We start from the raw sequence: 27,120 nt of genomic DNA, 5'->3' as shown, positions 1-27,120 counted from the left end.
AACACTGGCAGCCATCGCCCTGCCAGCTTCACACATGCCATAGTATGTTCCGACACCCTCCCATGGCACGCACAAGGGCTGCTGTTCAAGGATGCAGGGACATGTCTTCACCCTATGTAGAAACCATCATTAGAAGGTCCATTCCTGATCACTGTAAAGAAAAAGACACTAGATGCAATGGAGAACCTCTTTCTGAGAGCAGCTTTTTCAGGATGCTTATTTTATAACTGAGGGATGGTAAAAGGAATACTCTAACAAGGAAGAACAAGCCAGTATAAAATTTAAAAAACAAAGGGTATGGGACCCTGTTGTACAAAGCAGTGGAGATTAAGAAAAGCTCTGTGTGCAGGTAAATACACTTTAAAAAAAGGGATTGTTTCCATCTCCCAGAAAGGAAGAAGACTCAAAACCACACCTAAATACTTCCTACAATGCAACAGCTTAAAACCTCTTTGCTGCCTTCTCTGGTTTTCCATGGTTATCAGCTTGGGAGGCAGAGGCTTCTTGGCTGCATATTTAGTGGTTGGTTCACAAAGCAAGCAATGGCTTAGAGAAAGGAGATGACCAGAGACCCGGAGGCAATAAGGATCACACTATGGTTTATGACATGCTATGGTATGGGCTTTCTTTGCAACATGAGCTCACCATAATCTTTTTAATTAAATAACACGCTTCCTAGAAAGACCCTTCCTATTAAATATTTAGGATAACTACCACAAATAGGATCTAGCAAAATACTTCTCACAGAATTTGTTCAGTGTTAGTGTAGAACAAATTCAGAAGTGGTCCAATAATAAATACTTGTTCTTAGAGGAAAAATTCAAATTTTTACTATGAATGTTCCCAAGTTTTCCTCAGAAATATACAGTAAAATATACACATATATCCAGCTAGAGTTTCTCAACAAAAATTCTTATCGTAAAGCAAATGATGATGCACACATACTTGAGCTTAATACAAACCCAGCTCGATAAATTGATGGTAATTCATTCTTAGCCTTAAAGTAGTCTTTGATAGTAAGTGTGAAGCTAATAATACTAAATAACTGTAGTAGAAAGATGGTTGGCATATGTAAAGTAGAGTTAATCACCTATACATTCCTGTTTTATGATTACAAAGATGCTAATCATCCAGCACTGTGCATCTAAGGGGAGATGAAACCACTGTATGTTTCTTTACTAACCTGGATTTAAGTACTTAGAATTTAGTCCTGCAACTCTCATTTTTATTTCATCACTTTTTCTCCCAAAACATGTGCTATAACATCTTTGCTATTTCATAAATAATTATTTGCATGAGTCTTTTGAAGTTTAAAGGAAAGTATCAAGCAGAAAACTCTCTCAGCTTGATACAGTTTGCCTAGAAAAAGCCTTGTGGTAACAAACACCTAATGCAGTGCCACATCCAGACCAAGTAACAACAGCAGAGTATGTATTTTGACAACACAGTGATCTTACTTTAAAAACCCACCTTGTAACTCCCAAGGAACAGCTACTTATACTTTCTTTGTTGATACACATACAAAGGTAATTTCTTATTCTAAATTATCAGGCAGCTCTTCCTACTTACAGTCGCATGACCCCAGTGAAAGCACCTACCACCTACAATTCTATCTCCAAATACTCATTAATCCTGTTCTGGGAGAAGCTCTCTAGTTCTGCAAACAGCATAATCAAACTCTGTTCAAAACCTATGTTTTCCAGCTTTCCCTTCAACACAAGTTCAGGCCAAATTAAAAAAAAATATATATAACTGTTAAAGTAAATGACATTACCAACATAGTCCATATGATAAATAAAGGGTTAACAATACAAATTCTCCCTTGAATCTACATCACTTTTGTGTACTTTGTACAACATTTTCACATACTGTGACTTTTCCGATTATATATGTCAGTATTTTAGCCTAGAATCTAGTATTTCCTCTCCATCTTGGAAAACCTGTGCTGACCTGTGGCATTGGTAGCTGATAAGCCTACAGAAAACAGGTACAACTTTGGATCCTTGGACAATTTAAGGAGAACTACACCAGTTACATACTTCAGTTTCTCCTGCGTGCAAATACGGAAAGATTATTCTTACACACACTGGAGCTTCAGCATAGGTAATGAAAATTCCTGGGCTCCTATGATGAACTGTTATACCTCCGATTTTGCCATTGCCAAGGAGCCTGAAGCTATCAGACTCTCTCTGCTAAATTTTAAACCATGTGCTTTCTTGCATCCTGATTTTGGTAACACATTAAGTACCACATACTCCATAAAGATGATTTTAAAACAAAACACACAGCGAAATTTGCTATGGAAACATATCAAGCAGTTTTTGTGATCCCTTGTTCAAATCACTGCACAGCTAAGTGGGCAACCTGCATTGGTTAAGCAATAAATTATTGTTGCTTATTGTTGTTGCAACCAATAAATATCAGATTTTGCATATATCCAATATTGCAAGACAGAAATGCTGCAACACTGGTGTACTTTCTGAGCAACCAGGGAGAAAAGAGACAAAACAGTAAAATATGTATTGAATAGAGGATTTAATGGTTAACTACAGAATTCTGTTAAGAAGCAGTCTTCAAGAAGACAATGATGAGTAGTCCTCTCATGAAGAGAAGGTGGAAATATGCAAATAAAGGGCAGTTTAAGAGTGGGTCACGCAAAGCCTAACTTCTTCAGGAGAATAAATAGCAAAAATTTAGCTTTTATATGCACAGGAAAACTCATTGAATCTTGATTTAGTATTTGTACTCAAACCTGCACTCAGTATCTGGCAACCAAAAGATTATACAATCTCTGTAAGATGAACTCAACAGCACACCTCAGCATAAGCTGAACTTTGAGGTTAACTTCTCCATCTTCCTCATAAAAAAGCAATTCAAACTCTTATGCACATAAGACTCCACATAAAATCAAGGGGCTAGGATCTTCAGCCGTTCTACCTGCAGTTTGTCTTTTGCAAGTAACTTTTGCATGTGCTAAATGTGGAAGGGCACATCTGAATCACACTCCATTTGTTACTCACTGACAAAAACCAAGTCAGTACAAGAGTGTCTCAGCTCTGCAGCTCAGGGAATATATAGCCAGATATCAGATTAAACCAAATGACCAGCAAAAACCAACCTATAGAATCACCAGTCACTTCCTCTCTCAGAAGCACCAGACCTCAAGCCTCTGCTTGTTAGAGGAAAAAGTAACGAAATATTGGCAGAGCTCCTGTATGTGGAAGGAGTTACAGTACCCACCTGCATTCAGGACTGGTCCCTCTCATTGAGCAAACCTTCCTTCCTACCAATGCCCAGAGCAGGGCACTGGCTACACTCTTATTTTTTAAGACACTCTCAAAGTAGACATGATTTTCTGACCTACATTTCTACTTCTCTCATCTACTCTGTATGTCTGTGATTGAGTAGAGACATCCAGCCACAGGTTGTCCACTGTGACACTTATCAAAGAGCAAGAGGCAACCTAATGTGCTTAAATAGCTACATGGGAGGAGTCTTAGCTCATCCACTAATGAAGATCTCTATTCCTTTCCCAGTCATCTTTCAACATTTAGCTATCACAGGGACGTGAATTTCACAGATGCCCTAGTTATCAGTAAATGCGATAAATAGGTTGATACTGAAGGAGTAGAGGACAAGATGATGTCACACACGTCATAGGAAAAGGACCATTTTAGGAGTTGGCTTGGCCAGTCAAACACTTGAATTCTGGTTACTTTTATTCCCAGGCCATATAGTTTGAAGTTATTTATACAAGCATCAAACACAATGGGATAGATACTTTTACAAAAGAATGAAAAGCCAGGACTTAGCATCCACAAATGCACCCAAGCATTTCTCAGGCTACACACAAATGCAAGAATAAAGCCACTCACCCAATGGCAAAATACAGTTACCTCTAAGGTGCGATAAAGCAGCGGCTCCGCTTCAACACTGCAGGATTGTTTACAAGAAGGGAAATGAAGCTCAACTTCTCCAGCTCAAGCTGCAGAGGAATTCAAGGCAGGCAGAAAGTAATTATTCAGCTGGAGTTTGGCCAGGACAGTGGAGTTAGCACTGCTGTTCTCACAAACTGTGTTGGGGGACTATGCAATGACCACCAGCACCGTCTACTGAGTCATCAGTGCCACTTCCCGCAGAACCCAGGTTCTCCTTGGAAATCTCCCACTTCTGGATTGAGCAAGCCTATCCCTGGTCAGTTTGAGAACAACACTGGACAAGGAGAAAGGGTGAGAAGTATAACTATTAGTGTCACTTTCAAGAGCAGTAAATTTTACATGGATTAAAAGGATGAAATCTTTATATATAGTAAAAAAGATAATTATAATGAAGGCATCTGTCTAGCTGGCACCACCTACAGCAAGACCTGCAAGCAGTAATTGTACAATAACAACGTGGTGTTTAGTGTGAGGTTTAGGACATTCTGCCAGAAAACCTAAAGTATCCAGGTTGTAAAACACTGTAATAAGTAGGTAATCCCCAGCCTGGCGTCCAAGTTACTGCCCTAACCTGTTCCTTATGATTATAAAATGTCTCAGTGTCAGCAGGTTCACTGTGAGTCAGAGCTGAAATAATAAATGGCTTATTCTCCATCCTGATGGAGGAAATACATCACGGCTCATTGTGGCTCACTTACTGAGGCTTTTTTTTTAAACAGGAAAATGTAAAAATAACCAAGTCATTCCGCCTTATTGCACTTATTTTTGATTAACAAAGCCCTTATTACAATCAAATTAGAAAAGAAAAAACAGCATGTTTTCAATAAGGTCTGCAAAAACAATATCTTAGGAAAAAATACAGAAGAAAAAATACTGCACAAACAGCCAAAGAATATGAAATTTGTGACAAATAGCCTCTTTGCCAAAGTGATTCCACCACTTGGCTCCTGTAAACAACAGGTTGCCTGATCTGAGGTAAAGGTCTAGACTCTAACCTTGATGCCACTTTTTCTCCCTAAAAGCTGTCTTTAATCATGTCCCAGCGTTCACAACATGCTCACAACTCAAGTCATACACTTGCACACTCAGGCTCTCAAGCTGTAAACTCCAGAGGAAAACTGCTATCTCTTGCTTCCTGCATTGCTAGCAAGCAAACAGTGCCCTACTTCTCTCAGGTCTGCCCCAACACTACACACAAACCATACAAAATGTACCCTTGAAAGCTATTAAGAGACCCATGAAACACCAGCACCCCAAAAATACTCATGCTTTACCTAACACAGAAATATATAATAGCAGGAGTACTGTAAACAAGTTCTGCAATCAGTCCTTAAATCTTTTGTAAACTAAAAGAACAGTAATAAGTAGAAGAAAATAAGCATCATTATTTTATGGACTTAGCCAAAAAGTACAGACAGCTTAAGATGACTATTTCAAGCTCAAATTTGGAGCATATGTATTTTTATACACATACAGAGTGGCCTACATACATAGAACACTTAAAACAACAGAATAGTATAGAAAAAACAGATCAATATAGAAAAATATATGAGCAAGTTATATATAAATGTCTTAAACAACATCCATTTTCAAAAAAGAAATAAAAATACCTAAAATAGTAGAAAATACAAATAGACAGTATTTGCACAAATTATAAACGAAAAAATCTGGGGTGAATATCATGAAGACAGCCCTAGCTGTTTCCAGGGAAATATCTGTTTGAAAGGATTGCAAGTTCTGTGACTGCATATTCAAAAGACACAGTAATTGACATTAGACATACAAAGAATACAAAATTCTTTGAATTACAATAACATGCACTAAGACTATAAATTTTCCCCAATATTTCATGGTAGGAAAAAAAATCCTGACATCTTTTTGCATTATATGTAGAAAAACAAGTTATAAACCAATAATTTAGACTGGAGTATGAAAACCAAATGTTAATTCCCAGACTACTACTGCTAATAAACTGGTAATCAATAACTACTAAGTTATTTATGACCAATACTGTACCAAAAATGCAGATTAAAGTACAAAGTCACTTTTAAAGCACTGTGTCTTGACTGCAAGTTTTTTAAATGTACAGTTTAAATGAATAAATTAACAATTTCCTTCTCTTGCATATCCCTTTCTGCAGCTTCTTATACATGCCTTAGTAACTCAAATTTATCATGACCTTTAAAACCTCAAGATCCTGTGGGTAACAGTGGCCAGGACTCAGAGCTACAGGACAGGCATTTTCATCCTATGCATGTTTGGCCATGCCAGAGTCTGCCTGTGAGACACACTGTAGTGTTGGTTTCCACCCCATGCTGTTTTCTAGCTGAAAACCCTGAATAATTTGAGTTCTGTTCTGGTGCTATCCATCAACCCTAATTCTTGGCAGCTACTTAAAAGGACTAATGGTCTTGCAATGGAGTCATGGGACTTTGACTCATGGTCCCAGATTCAGCTCCTGGTTCCACCACCTGCCCCCACGCTGCTCCAGCCCTCTCCTCTGCCCTGTGCTCCTCCTCAGCTGCCCCACCAGTACCAGTGAGGATGCCAAACCTCCTCTCCTCTTGGGCCTCTTCCTAGGCTTTAGATGATGTTTTGAAGGTTCTTGATACGTTCAAGGTTGCCTTTGCTTGCAGTTGCTCCTCTCAGTTGCCTTTGATAGAAATGCATGTCAAAATATGTGAAAATACTGTTGTGTGAAAGGTTGATACACTAAATCTATGCAAGCACAACAAACCATGTCATAGTTTCCTGCAGATTTACCCACATCACACCCCACACCACCATGTTCCCCACAGCTTCCCATGGGCATAACCTCAACCCCACAATCTGCACCCCTCTTCCAACTTCGCTACTTTCAATACTCTATCTTTAACAACCCCCAAATACTGCAAGCCTCCAGTGAAAGGCCCCCAAACTCCACAGCATCCTTAAGCCCCTCCTAAACAACACCCCTTGGCGGGGTCCACCATGTCCAGAGTTTGGACTAGCCAGCAAGTTGCTATCCACCAGGAGGAAAACAGGAGATCCCAAGCATGGTTACTTAACTCTTGAACTGAACCTTTTTTTTTTTAATTATGTTTTATGACATTCATAATAATGAATATTCCAATGATGAGCACAGAAGGAGGATTCATTACTGCCTTGTGACTCATTAAAGGTTTTTTCTAAACTGAGTAAAGTTTCCATATTTTTTGGGCCACATCTCATATTAGAGCTACACTTGAAAAAAGTGTTACAAATCAAACAACTTCAGTGACAACACTACAAAGAACAAAACACCCAGCATTTGGAATGGCAAGAAATTAGGATTTATAAATATCCCCCAGATACATTTAGAATTTTTAATGCCTTTCACACTTTGGACTTCAACCCTTAAACATACAGGAAGAATGTTTCATTTTAAGCTTCTGGACTTTTTAATTTATTTCCGTTTTGGTTTGTGATGTGAACAGATCTGTTCAGTGACATTACACAGCACTGCTTCTGAAAGCAAAAGTCTGCTCTTTTCTATCCTACACCAGTAAGAGAAAAAAACCTCTTCCTTCTGACCCAAAGATCACAGAAAAGAATACATGTATCTAAAGACAAGACTTGCAGACAGTTGTCATAGCTTGTATTGAACAACAGAGTCAGAAAAAGCACATAAGTCTTGAATTACAGAAGCTTCTCCTTTAACTCTTTTCATTATTTTAATTTATTAATGGGAATATTTATTTTCTTAAATACCATTCATAACAAGTTTTCTTCCTTATTAATTGTTTGTAACACTCATTTAATACTGTATCTTTATCTTTTATTCTTATCTGCATTTACCATGTTAGTGAAGAATTGATGCTTCCAGGTAAAGATTGCGTTTTTGAACTGATAGGAAATCCTATAAGGTCTTACGGTTGTAGTTTTTCTCCATAACAAACCCTCCATTACGTAGCAGATTACCTACCTTTAAGATATTCCTTTTCTTTGTGACACACATTGTCTTCTCTTTAGAAAGTAAAACTTTCCTAACTAAGCCTCAGCAAGAGAAAGCAGGATTTTACAAAGCAAAAAACCAGAAAAACACAACTCATGGCACTTACGATTTAACTCACATTTCAAAGAGTTCTCATTTCCTCTCTTGCCTTTTCTTATAAACACCACAACCAAAACACATTTGTTTGCTTTGGTTTTCAAAACTCTTCTACTCCAAAATATGAGAAAATTTCTCTGCAACCCACTGAGCTTACTGGCAAGTTATAGCTTTTATTCCATATCAAGATCTTTCAGCCTTTACAGACTTTCTAGACAGTACAAAACTTGCAGTTCAGATACACCTTACATCTGTCCTGGGAGTTGGTAAGCCCAAGGCTGATGGATGTCATGACAATCTCTGGCTCAAAGAACATATTTCACCACACAGAACTGGGACACATGGCATACTGCTGTGTATCCCTGGTCTTGCTTTCAAAATGGAAAAGGGTGACGACCTTCTGGGGCTCCATAGGCATGGAAGTTATGCTATTTATTAGAAAAAACCCACACCTGTGCTGTGCGTGAATTGTGCGGTTGTGCTCAGCCTTTAAGAGCCCAGACTTCCCAGTGCTGGCAAGCAGGGAGTTAAGTGTGGGTTAAACCCCATGTATGACCATCACCTTTCTACCTCCTTGGAAGAGTAGACTGTTGCAACCACAAGTGAAACTCATGATTTCTCTAGTGACTAGAAGATAGTTGCTTTTTAATCCTTCTTGCAGAACCTTCTTCCCAGTCCTTTAGTGGCCACTGTGGTATGAACAAGATGTCCAGAGCTTGGTTGCCAAATCAGTTTGTCAAACTATAGCCTGTACAGAGAGAAACCCAGACGTTTCAATGTCTGCACAACATGGCAAACTGGGCCAGTCCCCTATGGAGTCAAAATGCAAAGTCCTGAGGTACCATTTTAGTCCCATGTACTCAGGACTATACTTAAACTCATCGTGTCTCCTAATTTGAGTCTAAAAGGAACTCCAGGGATGTGCAAAAGGGCTGTCTCCTTTCTTGGCAGTTATTCACTGTGCCTGATGAAGTTTCTCCTTGTGAACATTTAGAACAGGAACCTATTCTTGTTCATTGACTACCAATCTCAAATAGACCAGCCTCCTAAGCTAAAAGTAGACTACGTAACCCTCTTCATATCCACCTATTTTCTTCCCCTTTTACAGTTACCCAAGGGCTTTTTTTGCACGACCAACAGGTTCACTTTGAATCACAAAAGTCAACAAATGGATAGGAACCACGAGACATAAATAAAGGCAACTATTAATTCTACAGTTAGGAAGGAACCTGCAGGCAACCTCACCTGTTTGTTGTTCAGAAGAGGACTCTGGTGTCCACACCAGCTATTCACTCAGGGGCAAAGGAGAAACCTGTATTTCCTACTTTAAAGCTTCAATACTGCAGAGGAACCTCAGAACCTTATTGGACTCTCAAACAACTGGTTTCCATAGCAGTTACACACATGATCTTTAGGTTGCCAGTACAAAATGAAAAGTCAAATCTTAAACAATAAGCAAGATCTGTTTTTCTTATTGGTGCAAACTATGTGAACATTAACACAAGATTTACATGGAAGGGGAAAACAGGTGTTAATGGGAAGAGAAAATACTCAGTATAGATGTGTTTTGCTACTCTATTTCTATTCCTCATGTAATAAAATCCAGTGTAAGTGCCACTTAAGCAGATCAGCAGCACTAGCAATGAACTTGGTCAGAAGTTTCTGACAATAAAAGCATATTCTAGCCTCTGGGTTTTTTTCCTTAAATTTGGAAGGAAGTTTAACATTTCAGTGTAACTCAGTCCATGTTACAGACATTTCTGTGAAAAGGCACATGTCCTACAGAAAAGCTCATTTAACAGTCACTTCCCAGCAACAAACTTAAAGCCTTTGTTGGCAATTTCAATTTCTGCTCTGCATGATTCATTTATCCCTGGGATAGGCCTGAGCAAGGGATTCTCCCAGCAAAAGACAGACTAATCAAATTATTTCAACTCAGTCAGGTATTCACTTTATGCCATCCAGCCCTGATGGCAAAATTACTTGCCATCTACTTAATAGCAGATCTCCCAACGTTAGAGGAAAAAAAATTATCTTCACAGGCTAAACACTGGCTTAATCAGAGCCAAGAGGCAAAGCTCCTACAGTCAGAAAGAAGTAAATGTTACCTCTTTCTCATTCTCATTCCTAATCTTTTATGCTGCTGGAAAGTGGCTTATATACATATACACAAAGGTCTTTTCCAACCTAAACAATTCCATGTTTCTACAACATGCACCCTCATTTCAGACATGCACTAGACAGAACACAAAACTACCCTACATGCAAGGCAGCACTGCTACATTGCATTCCAGTGGCTGGCATGGAGAGGACAGACTTTTATAAGATGCTGAAAGATCCCAGCACAGTGGCCAGGAGTGAGCAAAAAACCTGAAAAGGCTTGAGGCTTTCCACCCCTCTTTCTGAGCAAATGGGCCATCCACGTGTATCCAAACATACGTACTCCAGAAGAGCAAAATTCTCCTTTCCATTTTCCTTGGCCTCCAGCAGGGAAGGGAGGTAGAACTCAAGTTGGTCACCCCAAAATTTTATAGAGGACAGCACAGTAAGGTCTCTCATGCCCATGTCCCCTGCCTTGTGTGCTGCCATTAGGCAGGGACACCAGCCACTGGGCCACCACAGGGATGCTGACTCAAGAGCCGGCTCACGAAAACAAAGCACCGCCCTGGGCCACAGCTGCGAGTTCAGATGGTGTGTTACTAAACCCTGTTGTTCAGGAGAACAATTGGAACAGTTTGGAAACTTCTGCCTCAGAAGAAATCTCCACAGCCACAGCACTGCCTTGGCTACCAGGTAGGTTAATGCAAAAGGCCTGAAGACCCTGGTGTAGTTATATTTCATATCTCCATCATTTGTTGCTACTTTTATACATCATGCCTCGCTAAAGGCACCTAACCTGGTGATTTTTTGTGTAAATTATCTCTTACCTCTGTCTCACCCTAAAAGATAATCTGAAAATTAAGAGGTTTAATGTACTTTCCCTTTAGCCTGGTTACTGAAGGACAAGCTGCAGCATTAGTTCATCTGCTGAGCACCTGCACAGCACGGCATGGCGGCTGGCTAGCAATGAAAAGCAAAGGAAAAACCAGCTCTTGCCCCAGGAGTAGACAGGAAACAGGGGCAAAAGATCAAGCAATGGTGCCAATAACTATGGTGGGTTATTCTCTTCCTCCACTCCCACCAACCCCTCTAAGCACCAACAGCTTTCATCTGTCTCCCTGAGGAGATCCATTCAGGCCTCCACCTCCCCTGGTGCCCCTTCTCTACATCTGCCAACAATGTTCTTGCTCTCATCATCTTTGAAAATGGAAATATTTCTTCTCAGCTATACAGGTTTTGATGTTGACAGCTTTTATTTCACACATGAAGAACCTCCTGCATGCCTGAAATCTTGCCAGCCTTTTCCCATGGTTCCCTTAGCCCTAAGAAAAGGCACTGCCTCCTATAAGAGCATCATGACGCCACCATCACCACTATTTCCAATGTTCTCAAATCCAATGCAGAAGGCAGTCACATGCTCCTGTTTATACATCCCATAATACAAGGCCGCTATTTATCAATAAATGCCTTGAGGTGCAGAGCAAAGCTCAAGCTAATAAAAATCTGCTGGGATAATCTGCTAGTGTTTCACATCAGCAACAGCAGTGGACAGGGAAAACTGAAGGGAAATTGTGGATGTAGCAGAGAGTGTCCAAAAAGTAAAGAGCAAAAGAAAGGGCTGCTGCAGGTATTTGAAGAGTTGGGGAACGCTATAGCAGGGGCACCGATTATTAGTGGGACTAATCAGTTTCCAAATCCTCCGATTATAATTGGTATAACTACAAAAAAGATTATTACAAAAGCATGAGCGGTAATGATCATGTTGTAGATTTGGTCACCTCCTAAGAGAGTTCCTGGTTGTCCAAGTTCTGCTCGAATGAGAAGGCTGAGGGTGGTACCAATCATGCCAGCTGGAGGAAAAGGCAGCAGAAGTAGAGGCCCAACTTTTTTTTCCCTTTTTTTTTTAAACTTAAATCCAAGGCATTAAAGAATGACTTAAAAAATACACAGCCAAACAGATATACACTATATTTTGCTCAGTAAATAACTAACCATTGGAACCAATGGCTGCAGGATAACTGCTGGAAAAATGACTTGCAGTGATTAAAAAAGGATTAAATGGGTTTTATAAGCAACAGTATCTGTTGTTAAACATGCTAAAATAAAATTACAAGAGTTAATAATCCGTTTGCTTCAGGGCATAAACTAATCCTCATCTAAGGGTAGCAGAGATCTGCTTGTATGTCAGCTCGATATCTGGTGCAACAACTCCCTTCCACAGGCAAGCAATCCTTGCTTTTAATTCCTGGCATTTAAAAATTGTCTTTCTTGCCTCAAAAAGAGAGCACACTATTGCTCAGGCCTTCAACTGACCTCACATGATTAAGTGGCGTTTACTAGATAAACCATTTCCTTGAGGGGTGGGGGTGAAGTGCATGAAAAGGGAGGAAAACAGTTTAATTGCTCCACATTTCAATATTCTGCTCTCAGTTGCTTTAAATACAGTTGTCAGGGCACTAAAACCAAGCACAAGAGCTAAAATTATTGTAAAAAGCTTAAAAACATGAACAAAGCATTAGTACTTTCTATCAGTACTTTTCAGTGCAAACAGTTCATCAGCCAAATCATTTTGTGAGAAAATTAGATGTTTGAGACAGGCAGCAAGGGAAGATTTTTAATGTCTTAGAACAGAAGAATTTACTCTGCCTGGTAATAATTAAAGCATTATCTAACATCATAGCTTGGTTCTCAAAGATGGAATAGGGTTGACGTACAAAGTCCTTGAGATTATGATTCCAGCCCTCTCCAAACCCAAATCTAAATTCATGAACCTTACTAACAGATTGGCTAGTCTCCCAGATAATTGCTTCTGGACAAAACACAAGATGGGACATGACGCGCCCAATGCTCCAGTGTGGTTATGAATTTTTGGTTTCAAATACCAGTTTGCACTTTCCCACAGGTAGGATGGCTGCACGCTGGGGACACTGCTCCCCTAGCTCAGGACAGCTCCTAGTAAAACAAGTCTTGAACATCAGCCCCACTGAACTCATCCCACAACTGACCTTTCCCTCTACACTGTCAGGCTACACCCAGCAGTTTTATCTCTCTGCAAATGTTTTATTATCATCTTTGATTGTTAGGGGGGGTGCAAATTATAGCTGGCTCGGTTTGATAACCCAAAAGATCAACATTTGAACTGTGATTTCAAAAAAGGACTTTGCAATTAATCACTTCGAGTCACTAGCAAGTCAGATCAAGCATGTCCAGTGTGCTTCTGCAAAGTTTGGCACTGATCACCCAAGAGAGCAGTATCAGTACTAGAGCCCCATGTTAAACTGATAACTAATGCAAGAAATATAAAATGCCTGGGGGGGGAACTAAAAACAAACAAACAAACAAAAAAACAACAACAACAAAAAACAAACTCTCTGAAACTTAAATTAGTTTTACAAAGAATGCAAACATACCATTTCATACCACTGTATGTATATATTCCCTCTCCTCCCCTACTGCTGAAGCAGCAAAGCATGCATGGCAGATGGCATGATTCATCTGAAAATTACTCTAGCAGCACTCTCTTAGCCTCTAAGGAGTAAACTAGGATAAAAATATTCTGAATGTTAACTGAAAGTAGGCAGTTGTCATGAGGAGTCGTCAGGTCAGTCTTCTTGCTTAGTTTGCAGAATTTTCCTTTCAATCAGCAACAAGCACTACACATGAAGATAACATCACTTATTTGTTCTACCTATCAGGAATTAATACAAAAGCAAGAGAAGCAACTGCAGGACAAAAAGGTTTGTTTTCCCACACATAAATAAAAATGTACCAGCCACAGTCAGGCCAAGAGCCTCAGAACATAATGCTAACCATGGCCCCAGCCATTTCTGGGGTGAGATGGGATAGATTCGGTTTCTAGAGTCTGCACATCTTAGCTAGGGGAGCAACTTTCCACAAGCCCAGTAGCTGAATGCAAATCTGCTCAGTTGAAAACATGGAAGGGACCTCGGGAAGTCTGTCCCTGCCCCAAGACATCAACAATTATGCCCACCACCCCATATGACACACAGAGTAACCTGCCACGGAAGTGACAAAAGGCCTGCATCACATTCAGTGTCAAGGCAGTCTTACCAAGCAGCCTGCCTTAAAAATTCAGTTAGAGCACTATAGTATCAGTCCCCCTGCTTCACACAAAAGACAGGAGTCAGCCGTACTGCATGTCTTCTCCCAGAGGAATTAAAAACCATAGGAAGTAAGTTATTGGGTTTCCAGATGCAAGGAATACTGAGCACTCACTCACTGACCTGTTGGACTAGCACAGGTTGCCTCCAACTGGAACAATATCACTCATTTGAAAAAGAGAAAGAAAAAACACACTTAGGTGGTTCAGATTATGCTGACAATAAAAAACTCATTACAGTGCAGGATACTGCCCCAGGACTGACCACTGTAATTGCCTGGACTCTGGGCCCCAAGCTAAAAATCTCCTTCCCATATAAACAGTCCAAAAGAACTGATTTATTTTTCTGCTCCATCAACAATAATCCTCAGTCAACAGAAACAGAGTATTTGGTGGGTTTTAATATGCAGGTTAACCAACCAGGGGGTGAAGCCAGTAACAGCTGCCCTCATCTTTGGAGCGAAGGTGGTGAAACTGTGCTTAATGTCATCTCTTCAAAAAGGTGTTTTCTACATATGTATACGCTACCACGTCAGCCTTGTTGCATAACCAAGTTGTGCAATCATTGCAAATTCATTTACATCTTCATTTTTGTTCCAGAGCTCCAGAAAGGGGAAGGAGAGATCTCTCTCAAGGGATGGTGTGGACTTTGCAGCAGTCCTTGGTCACAGGAGGATAGTCTGAAGAGGGGTCAGAGGCAGTGGGAGGACACCAGGACACCTTCACTAATGCCTCTACTGCTCACCCAGAGCAGATGTTTGGAACAGAGTTTTAGTTAGAAACCTCAAAGCAAAGAATGACTTCATAGCATCAGGGGATGACTAGCGTTGGCTTGGGCTGCAAGCAGAGAAGATTATGGTTTCTCCTTTTAATGCTTATTACTATGTCATTGCCACAGAATTGTAAAGAAGAAAATGGCAAGAGTGCAGTATCAAGTTTTCATAGACTGAACAAACTGGATTATTCAAGAGTGACTCAAGTTTCCTAACGAGCACAGAAAAGTCGGCATTAAGATAGTATCTCTTGATTTTCCCAAAATCAATTGCAACAGGCTGCACTTTTAAATTCTGCTTTAAACTCCTACCCTTGTTTGTATTTCAAGAAGGTATTTACTGGGTTTGCTACATTTGTATATAAGGAGGAGACAGTACATCAAAAGTACCAGAGACCAGACCCTAGATCAGCACTAAAACTCCATCAGCTAGAATATATATTCACACAATGTTGACTTTACCTTGTAGTAAAGGTAAACCCTCAGCCAGAAAGATCTGACACCACAGTTTTACTTGGAGGTTGTGTATATTCATCAAGGAAAAAGGAGAAATAAGGCAAAAAAATTAATCCCCCAACTTGACCCAAAAGTGAAAGCTCCTGGTTCAACCCTATCCATCCAACTCAGAGGTTTACAGACATCGTGCCACCTGCATTTAAAATGCGGAACTGCCTTCCAGCTCTGCCTTAATTTCCAATTGAATGACAGCAGGGACAAGATACTATAACAGTTGTGAGAAAGTAAAGCTGCTCTGAGTTAAGCATGCAGTCACACTCTGGGTTTTCACATCTAACAAAAAAAAGTATACTTTTTTGGTATTGCTTCCTTCACTATAGATTTCTCAATATTAATCAAGATCTAAATATATCTAGCTAGATAAAAATATATAGTGCATTTTTATTTATGTCTAAATTATATAACACAATTTGATCAGATCACATATGAGGCTGCATCCTCATCCTGAATTTCAAATACCTTCTGGTTAGAGCTGCAGACCTGTCTGCCGAGCAGAGCTCAGCTCAAAGAGTCCGGGCTGAAGCAGGACAAGCGTAGCAGTGTCAACAGGCAAACAGCAACTGCAAATACCTTAGGAGCCTCACCTGGCTCTGGCAACTGAACCTTCCTAAAGGTCACTACAAAGTTCATTCAAAAAAAAATAACAGTAATAATAATGAATCTAAAAAAACCTAGTAGTAATAACGAATCTACTCAATAAACATTTACCTGGGAACAACATTTCATAGAATCACGGAATCATAGAATGGTTTGTGTTGGAAGAGACCTTAAAGACCATCAAGTTCCAACTCCACTACCACAGGCAGGGACATCTTCCACTAGACTGGGCTGCTCAAAGTCCCATCCAACCTGGCCTTGAACACTGCCAGTGATGGGTCATCCACAACTTCTCTGGGCAACCTGTGCCAGTTTCTCATCACCACCGCCGTAAAGAATTTCTTCCTAATATCTAATATAAACCTACTCTCTTTCAGTTTAAATCTTTCACTTTAGCACAGGCATTGGTTTCCTCACCTGAACCTCCAGAGACATTGAAAGACATTACTGAGGAATAAAGCCAGCAGCACAGTATCCTCCAGAGAGGCCAAGGGATATACCTTAACTGATTTAAGTAGTGAGGTATCTATTTAGTGAATCACTACAAACTTCTCTGGTAAGTGCAAAGAGGAAATGCGATTCCTTTCCTTGACCTCCTCTACACACCTGAGCAGCAAGCAGAAAAGTACCCACAAATGCACCTGGAAGACAGAAGCATTTCAGCAGGACTCTGCTGGCAGGCTTGACTCCTGCACGAGGCAGCTGCCAGGTCACAACTCACTGAAATCTGCACAGCAGCACCCTGCCAGCATCGAGGCAAAACCCAGGCTCTAGGCTTTCCCAAAAAGCCTCCTGCTCACACCTCCCCACACCTCCCAGTGCTCGCACATGAGAGGACGGCTGCTAGGGGCAGTTGGGAGCCCTCAGCCCCACAGTCCTTGGATGCTGGAGCTTCATAGGGCAGTCCTGCAGGGGAAGGAGGGTGCGAAGCGACAAGGAAAGAAGAGAGGGACTAACCAAACAGTTGCAAGTTACACCTGCTTAATTACACTTTTCCAGGTATAGACAACAACAGCAGGTATAATTCGTCTTCCCTCAGAGCACCACCAGGATGCCTTCAGAGAGCCAGGTTTTCTGGAAGAAGGGACTTGGGGGGTGGCAAATAATTATATTTAATTTGAAGGTTCACATTTGAAGAGAATATTTTTGGAAAGAGAAATCAACACATTAACAGTGAGCAGGAGCACAGAGCACATAATCCTTTCACATCGTGACAGGAGAGAACTGCGGAGGCCTGCTATGAAGCATGTCTGAATAACAGCATCTTCATTTTTTGAATATCTAATTAGGAGTTTCTATATATTGCAAAGCATTGCTATAAGATATAATTTAGTTGGCAAACATTAAAGATCTCTTAGTCTGTAAGTATGCTTTTGGCAATCAAAATTCAAATCTGGATATATATCCAAGATATGTATGGCACTGGTACCTTTTTTTTTTTTAATTCTAACAATTACAATCAAATTAGCAGATTAGTTCAAATCAGTTTTAAGCATATACAAGCTACAAGCAAATGAGCCTACACCACCGCCACAACAGTATATTTTTGGATTATTAGTATCCTTACTCCTGTTAGCAGCTCCAAATACATTTAACACATATTAAAGGGCAGTAAAAATCTAAGAAGGTTACAGATGCCAGAACTTAGCACCAACTTGAAACTCACATATGCCAAAAAAACATTTGCAATTGCACTAATTCCCACTGTGGGAACCGAAAGGCAGATTCATATAACACAATGGGCAACAAATCCATTCCTTTAATTTCAGTCGCCAAATTTTAATTAATTTCCATCCAGGCAAACATTTCTGCTGATCTTGCAGGATGTAAGCTCATTTGCACAATAAATGCGGTCTAACAAGTCACCACATTTATAGCAAGTTGCTTCAGTCTTATCTAACTGCATAGTTTGAAAAGTCAGTGATGGGTAAGTGAAACCCCACCCACGTCACAGTTTCTGGAGTTAAGCACAAGAAAACTGAAGAAGTTGCTACCTTCCCATTGCTAGTGAGACCGCCAACAGTATATTGAAAATTAGAGTCCATATTCTGAATTATGTGTATACTCCTTATTCAGGACGGGAAAAAAACATGCACTTTGATTTTCTCCTACAAAATTAATGTCCATATTCCAATGCCCCAGAGCTCCCTTTTCAATAAATCAATCAAAATCAAAGACCCTCTGCTGTATAAACTTAAATAGGTCAGCATATAAGCAAAATGGCCACAAGTTCTGCCTGTGTCAGGAGGCACATATCACTACAGCACTAAAGCAGACACCACCAGGAGGTGGATCTGCCAGCAGAATGGGTAAGTGGGGCAGCTCAGGACACAGCCTGTGCATAGCAGCTGCTGCCCATCCACACGTGGCCAGCTCCAACACGGAAACTTACGGCCAGGTCCAGGCAACCAGGAGTGGTGTGGAGACCTCCCTGACACAGTACTTTTGCTCACTTGCTGCCCTCCTCCTCTGCAGCATCAACAGTGGAACAAGAGAGCAGTGCCAATAGTGCACGGTTACCAAGCTTGCAGGTCAGCCTCACCAGCAAGCGGCTGCTCTCTGCATCTCCTGTCCTTATGAACCTTCAACTTTGCCCAAAACTACAGTTTCCATGGAGAGCACAAAGGCTGCTCACACATATCGCTCCATATATACACACCATTCATTTCATCACAAAAGGTTTTAATTTCCTGATTTCCATGCATGATGAACATTTCATTCTGGTAGTAGCTAAATTACAGGAGGGGTGTCTCTAACATTTTCAGAGGGAGACACCAACACGCAAGAAGCAGAGAACAGCCCACTTCAACATTTCACATCCTGGCACAGAAGCATGGAGGCCTGGCACTAAGCAGCCTCTAAACAATAATTATTTAAAAAAAAATTAAGATGCTAATTAAATAAGAAAACTTATATATTACAAAGCACAGCTAGAAGATGTAATTTAGTCAGCAAATACTATGGGTTAAAGGCATCTCTGCTTTCAAGCACTTTTTTGGTAATCAGTCCAAATTTAAATCTGAATATGTACTATTTCAGAGACCATATCCCCAGTACGTTCTCTCAAGTACGCATGTGCCAGGCCTCAGAACCTACACCTCTTAGACCTCTGTAACAACAGCCTTGACAAAATTAAAAAGGAGCCCCTCATGCTCACATCAACACAAGCCTAGATTGCACACATCAGTAAAGCACTTGGAGAAACATAGGCTATTTAGAAATGCAATCACAGCCATCCCTGGCATGCTGTCTTGAAGCAGCAACAGGACTGAATGCAATTCCAGCTGCATGGATTCCTAGCATTCCCAAAAACTAGATTTCTAAGATTAGAACAAGAGAAGACTTGTACCTTTAAGTTTAATTAACTCTAGAATAAGATGTCTTTTCAAACAGAACTATAACATCATTGATACTATGCAGTGATGCAAGATGCCTTTAACAAAAGTAAGTTGTCTAAACAAACCTAGTGTTGCCCTCTGCTACTCCAGCGATTCCTAATCTCTGTCTGACACGGCAGCTGTCCCAGGAGGTTTTAAGTGACTACATTTTTAAAGCTAGAGACACTTCTGGTCTCAGCATTGCTAAACCTTTACCATTCGTTACAGAAGTGCTTCAAAACTTAACACATTTGCCTCCTTAGATATCACTTTAAGCAATCTAGTAAAGACCAGTATCCACTACTGAAATCTAGAACAAGTATGAGGCCTAATGAAGTTCTTAGAAGATAATCATCAACCCAGTAAAAGCAGCTGACTTAGTTCTTTTTATTCCTCCACCTTCTACGTTAAGAATGAAGACCTACCAAGAAACCTCATGATACAGCTGCTGCACTGCTCACTTAAGACATCTGCATATTACAAACTACACAACAGGAATAAAGCACCTTTGTTGGACGAACACAAGTGATTAATGTTTACTAAGTATATTTAGAAATAATAGTTAAATGTGAATAGCACGTGTCCTCAGATCAATTCAATTCATGCTGAAGCTCTCTACAGAACAGCAGAGATGCTGTTCTTCTAAATGTGAGTCTTCCCGGTGCACTTTATTTCTGAAGTACAACCTGTCATCATGAAGAGCAGTGTTTCCCCAATATTTAAAACCCATTTTTGCAACCAGACTTACAAATAAAATGCTAAAAAATTCATTAAAATATTAGTATGCACTACCATATGCTTGACTATGACTAGCTGCAGCCAGCATTCGTGAATTTGAAGTTCCTTCCTCACAGGAGTTGACAATAAAGTAAATATATCCATCTTCTATATATTTCTGAAAGAGGAAAACAGTAAACTATTTATCAGGTTATCTTCATTATGTCTTACTTTATTATTCATTACTCAAGGTTATAAAATCATTTCCATTAGGAATCCTTGTTTCATATATGAACTTTCTCCCAAAACAGAAGGTGTTGAGGGTTGAATCTCTGTAGCCACAGCCTTACATATTTCACAAACCTGTGGCTGCAAAACGTATCTGCATTTTTACTCCTAAAGCCAAGCACTCATTTTACAATATATTCACCAGTTGAGTAAACAGAGATCAACATATTTAGATAGCATTATGCTTTGAAACTGAAAAAAGCCTAAGTAGACATCTCAAGACTACGTAATTTCAGGAGCCTTATTAAAAAACCCAAAAATTTTATTGTTGATCATTGTATTTAAAAAAAAAAAACCCCAACAAACAAACAAAAAACAAACCACCTCACATACCTCACCTAAACATTTTGTATCTTGTACCACACTGCTTCCCCTTTCCATCCCAGGCAACAAAAGCCCCAGTTCCTGAAACCACCAACTTCACCAATAACTTGTAAAACCATGTAAGTGAAGCAAAAATAATGTTAATAAGGAAACAGCTGACTGTGCCACAAAGAATACATGGTAAAGAGAGCAGTTACCCCATTTTTGTATTGAAGTTCTTTAAAGTCAGGCACTTCAAGAAAATTTAGTTCATTATGTCAGTATACGAAGCCACTTGCATGTTTTGTTTTGTTTTGGTGTTTAGTCTTACTTATAATCTTACAAGTAAATGAACAGATATCACAGCAAATAGAAAATGGGCAAAGAAAATTAAAAGACAATTAACACATAATTCAAGGCCCTGATGGGAAGCTCAAAACCACTGATGAACGCTGGGGCACATTGGACCAGATGGCACAAGCCACTGGCAATGGGCGTATCTTGAGCATCCCAGCTGCTGAGAGGTGGCTCAGTCTGTCCTGGCCTCGGCCTGCCTGCAGGACAGGGCCAGGGAAGCCCACCCCCTGCCCCCAAAACCAGGGCAGCATCATATAGGTTTGAGGCCAGAAAAGACTTTTTCCTTCAAGCAAGAGCTGAGGTCAAAAGGACAAATGTAACAGAAGAAACAAAATTTAAGTTTAAAAGGAACAAACAGTTTGTTTCAATAAACGTTGTGATATAGCTTTGCCATGAGTTACTCAGGCACAAGCAAGGAGATCACCTTGCACCTGCAAAGACTAAGTTGAACTTTCATATCTGAAACTAAGCAAAGTGCAAGCTGGTGACTCACAGACAACGTAGGTTGCTACAAGAGACATTTTGTTGGCAGCAAGCAGGTATGCAGGACACGAAATAGTTTTCTCCCAACAGGGTCGGCAGAGGTTGGAACTGGCGTGGCCATTTCTCTGAGCATGCCCCAGCTGAGGCCAGGTGTCATGGCAGAGCAAACTCAACTACAGCTTCCAGCTGTCGAGGCTATTACTAGCACCACATGTAAAAAGGTATGACTGTAATAGCATTTACCTTGACAGAATCCATAAACAGAAAACCAAACATACACACTTGTATCTGCATATGCATGGTGCTGGGGGGGGCACAAATCACCTAGGGAAACATCTAAAGGGACAGAGGTAAATGACTACAGGTATGCAACCAGTACTGAGGGAAAACACAGCAATTAAATGCAAACTTCAATTCAGTTGAGCACAATTCAATTGTGTTATTTCCACCTAAAAAAAAAAAAGCATAATAAAAACCTCACAAAGATGATAGTTAAGTTAATCCAAACTACTCTATGACTCTGTGATTCTATATAGTCACTTTAAATAAATCATACAAATTTTCACAATATAAATTGTTCATTATCTAAATTCAAAAGCTTCAAACAGCTTCATCGAAGATTATTCTTGATTTCTCAGCCTTTCTAACATTTTTTACTATATGTGGCTTTCAAATCAAATACACCGCAACCCAAAATTCATTTTGCATAGAGACCCATACACTACAGAAGAGAGTGCTGACCACCAAGTACTCCTATGGAAAGGCCATGTCCCATGCCTGTTTTGTCCTCAGGCTTTGCAGCTTACATACACTCATCCTTCTGCAGCTAGATATCTATTCTCATTCCTTCAGTAATGGCAACAAATGCATTTAGGTGATCAAGTTTCCTTGGGACTAGAAGTCGAGGAGGTGTACATGCTCGTGTGACCTTAGCACCTGCCACTGTGAAAAATCAACAACACATCCACCAACAGATGAGTGACATCAAAACTCCATGTTTTCTGTTTAAGAAAGTTACAGGTTTTTATTTGAACCCATTTTCAAAAGCAGGCTAAAAGGATGAGACCATTCAAGGAAGCTTAACTGTGACAAGACCTTCACAATAAATCCCCACACCTGCCATAAAGCAAAGACATCATGAAATATGCACATCACAGAGATGTTTTATATATGATGATTAGCCAAAAAGCTATCAGATTTAAGTAAAGGAAGAGTTATCTACAGCTGCATTGAAGTTCTTCTCTCTCGTGTGTCTCCCACTATCACAGGAAAGGAAAAATGTTGCTTTCACCTGACTACTACTAGGAGAAAAGTTTCATTCTTCTGTGCAACTTTCACAACAATTTCTTTGTTCTTGGCTTCTGCTTTCTCTGAGCAACACCAGTCACTATCGGTACTCATTCACAACCAATAACGAAGCAGGTCTGGCAGAGCACATCTCAAGTGCTTCATTCAAGGCAGCTACACCATGGGAGTTCATGGGGACTTTGCTCCCTTAGAGTTCATAAAGCAGAGTTTGTGACAAGAAAGTCTGGAATAAACTACTTTGTATGTATAAATGAGAACAATTTTACCTACTTAAATAAGCTACTAATAATTTTATGTTAATACCTTTAGCTTATACTCTTACTTTAAAAGTCATTTTTTAATGTTTTTATTTGGAATAAATTGGATGCTATTTCAAGCTCCTAACAGATAATGTTGACACTTTTGAACTTCTTTATTCAGTAAAAAATGAAAAAGTAGCTCAGCATCAGGTATTAAATCAGGACAGTACATACTCACAAGCATTTAGCCCTCATCTTCTAGGTGAAAGAAACACAGCCTTGCCACTGTGCAGAAAGTATACATTCTTTTTAAGTTCTTGTGTGTTCCATATATTTTTTGTATAATTAGAAAGGTGCCTTATTGCACTCATAAATATGCAAACCCCAACAAGACCAAGTATCTCGAAGTTTTACTTAAGGGGAAAAAAAATACCGCCTCTTTCTCAGACTGCGTCACACCAGTGCACAGTGTACTCCCAGCCCTAAGTCAGTGCCAGGCTCTAACGCGAACCCGCGCTCCCTCTGTCAGCAGAAAAGTCGGTTGCTAATCTGTGCTCATCTGCTGAGCGATGTTCCTCCTCTGCGGGGCCCTCCGCTGACTCAGGCTTTGCTCCCAGCCCTACGCCTGCACCTACACCAGGTCCCCAGACCACGAGCAAACCAACAGCTCCCAAACTGCAAAAAATAAAAATAATCGTTTCTCAAGATGAGCTGTGGAGAAGCGGTGATAAACAAGGCAAACGGGCTGCACGCCTCAACCAGATCGGTTATAGCATTGACACCCAGTGGCTGCTGGTAACTAAACCTGAAAGTGTGTTTCAGAAATGCCACGCTTACTTAGCTTAAGTGGTAAAATCTGCAAGTATGTAACTTTCAGGGCAGCCTGGCAGTGATGCAGCCAAAGGAAGGGATGAGAGCAACATGAATCCGATGCATGAAACAGTGACTGTTTAATTATAGAAGGAGAGTACATTTGTATTTACCTGCCAGCAGTGGCAGGGTACGTACTGCACTGTACCAGAGGGTACTACAGCTAAAAAACATACCAGTAACAGCTCTCCCTGTAGTAGCAGAGGTATGTGAGCATAGGAAGAGCTCTATCAGAGGGAGGTGTGCAAGACTTCTTCCTTTCTGAAGCACCACAGGACGAGCAGCAATACAAATAGGAAGAGCCTAACAAATTATACAGCTATCAGTGTTTCTTATTTGCTCGCTTGAATTTGGGAGTTCTTTTATTTTGGTTTGTTTGGCTTTTAGTTCTCTTCTACTCCTTCTGAAAAAGCACTTAAGGAGACTAAAATACCACTGGAAAAAAACCCCAGCATTTCCAAGTGACAAGTTACCTTATTTAAAAGTTGTCAGCTATCAATCACTTCACTCCTATTAAAGTTTTTCGTGACAGATGTCTTCAGACAATTATCTTTAAAATTTTTTTAGTCAAACACATCGATAGAAACTAACAAACGACTTTTACGAGCCTTAAAAGCCTTCAGCTAAAATGAGTTACAGATCAATCTGCATTGCCTTAGCACGATGTTGCTTACCTCTAAAAAAACCCCAGGAATTTACAAAAATCGGATGTAACAGACATTCCTAGTGATGCAATTAAAAACACATAAATAAAGGATTTGAGTTGACGCTTTCTTTTTTTTAAAAAAGGCAAATAATACAAATACTTCAAAGCGAAGCAAAGAGTTTGGCTGGCCCTAACTGGAACTAAGGAACACAGCAGAACGCGCCGATGCCGTGCTGGGTGCGTGCACCTCACGCATTTACTGCCATCATTTAATCCCTCGCAGGGCGGAGGAGGCTCTGCCTGTACGCAGACGGCAAAAACTCGCTCTGACACTCTCATGCAACAGTGTCACGAAACCCGGCATGCTTCTGCTGCACATAGGGGCATGGGTGGGTGACACGTTCTCGACAGAGGCCTCGGAGGAAGAGGATTCGTTCACAGCAGCGTTAAGACTTTATCACCCACTGGGAATACAAAGCTGGAGGGTACCACGGGCCTGGCACTGCCACACAGCCCCACTGGAAGCTTCGTCTGGCTCGCCCTCCAACCGTATGGGGGCAGCCGGTGCCCACGGGGCCACAAGGGACCTGGCAAACGGGTCCCCCGGGAGCCAGGGGTGGCAGCGCCGCAGCCGGCCCCACCGCCAGGCTCTGGGCAGCACCGGCCGCTCGGCTCCGGCCGGCGCGGGACTGAGCACAAATCCCGGCCGCCAACAGGTTGCTCCCACTGGTCTGCTGCGACGGCAGGAACTGCGCTGCGGGAGGGAGGGAGAAGCTCCGTCTCACCACGTAACACGAGAAAGACGCACCCCCACAATCCAAGTTTAACAAAGCCATCACGACAAATATTGCGGCTTACTCATTAAACACACGGTATTTCTGCAACCCTTGTCCTGCCTCCGCTCTTTCCCCATCCCTGTTTGCCTCTGTCCCGCTCCGCCGCCCGACGGCAAACCCCTGCCGCGCCGGCACGGACTGGGGCCGGGCAGCCCCAGGGGCCGCGGCGGTGCTCCCACGGCCACCCTCAGCACACGAGTGTTGAACCCCGGCCCCGCCGGCCGCCCCAGGGGAGCAGGAGGCGGCGGCGATCCCGCCGGGTTTGCCCGGGGACTGCGCCGTGACACCGCGTGAACTTTTGCTTTCGGCGGGGCAGGGCTGGCGGGGGGAGGAGGGCGGAGAGCGGGGGGGCGGCTCTGGCCCCTCCAGCGCCCCACCGGCGGGAGGGCTAGGACGCTTTTTTTCCCTTAAGAGTTTTCCCTCTGGAAAGGTGGAAAAAGAAGTAAAAATTTAAGGTTAAAAGCAAAGCGTGGAGCCGGACCACTGCAGGCTGCGCGGCGGGCAGCTTGCAGCCGGGCAGAGCGGCGTGCCCGGCCGCCTGCAGCGCTGCGGCTCCTGCCTGCGCGGCAGCGGAGCCTCCCGGGACCCCCCTCCGACGGGGCGTCCACCACCACCCGCTTCTCACCTTCCAGCCGGCCGAGCTGTTGCTGTCGCCCTTATCCTTGAAGTAGGGGACGCTCTTGACCATCCACTCGTAGATCTGGGAGAGGGTGAGCCGCTTCTCGGGGGAACTCTCGATGGCCTTGGTGATGAGGTCCGCGTAGGACAGGTTGCCCCAGGCGTTGCGACGCGACGAGCTGCTCTTGCGGGGCTGCCCGGCCACGGGGCCCGGTGATAGACCGGCCACGGGCGGCGGCACCGGCGGCACCGGCGGCGGTCCCGGCGGGTGGAGGCGGCAGCCGGCCTCGGGCGCCGGGAAGTCCCCGCAGCGGCAGGCGGCCGCCTCCGGGGGGGCAGTGGCGGGGGGCAGCGACGCGAAGTCCTCGCTCTCCTCTAGCAGGCTGAGGTTGCTGATGAAGTCGGCGCTCAGCGCTCCAGAGGCGGTGGCCCCGGCCGCGGCCCCGGCCGCCCCCTCGGGCTGCCCGCCGCACGACGGCGCCGGGCTGGAAGTGGCCGAGCTGGGCGGGTTGAACTCCGGCCGCGGCAGAGGCCAGGTGCAGGAGCGGGGCCGCGGCAGCGGCTCGAAGTCGGGGTCGATGTCCACCAGCTGCGGTGCTTCGGCCATGGCGGGGCCGGGGCGGGAGCGCGGCAGCAGCAGCGGCAGTGGGGTGGCTGGGGCTCAGCGTCGCCGCCCCATGCAGGCTCCGGGCGTGGATCGGCGCGGCCCCGACGGCGCGGCCGCCAACTCTCCTGGCCCCGCCGCCCTAAACCTCCGGCCTGACCTCCTGGCCCTGCCGCTCTAAGCGCTGCCCCTGCCCGGTTCCCGGATCCCTGCCCTCCGCGGCAACTGCAAACAGAAGCGACCCGGCCGCCCGGCGCACACCGACTGGAGCGACCGCCCCGCGCGGGCCCGCCTCCAGCCTTCCTCCTCCTCCTCCTCCTTCTCCCGGCGGGGAGGGACGGCCCGCGCCGCGCCAATGGCAG

General features: G+C 42.5%; 1 protein-coding gene across 1 annotated transcript in view; it reads right to left on the bottom strand.

Moving 5' to 3' along the window:
• FOXO1 (forkhead box O1) overlaps positions 1-26,776 on the bottom strand; it is a 65,144-nt gene extending 38,368 nt beyond the window's left edge. Inside the window, exon 1 of the mRNA XM_017815084.1 lies at positions 26,162-26,776. Within this exon, the coding sequence (XP_017670573.1) occupies positions 26,162-26,761 (600 nt within the window). The 5' untranslated portion in view covers positions 26,762-26,776. The remainder of the gene's footprint in view (positions 1-26,161) is intronic.
• Positions 26,777-27,120: the final 344 nt, after the last annotated feature.

Source organism: Lepidothrix coronata, unplaced genomic scaffold (genome assembly GCF_001604755.1).
Source record: "Lepidothrix coronata isolate B3197 unplaced genomic scaffold, Lepidothrix_coronata-1.0 Scaffold48, whole genome shotgun sequence".
Classification (NCBI taxonomy): domain Eukaryota; kingdom Metazoa; phylum Chordata; class Aves; order Passeriformes; family Pipridae; genus Lepidothrix; species Lepidothrix coronata.
The sequence above is the reverse complement of the archived record's forward strand: the minus strand, read 5'-3'. Positions and strand labels throughout refer to the sequence as shown.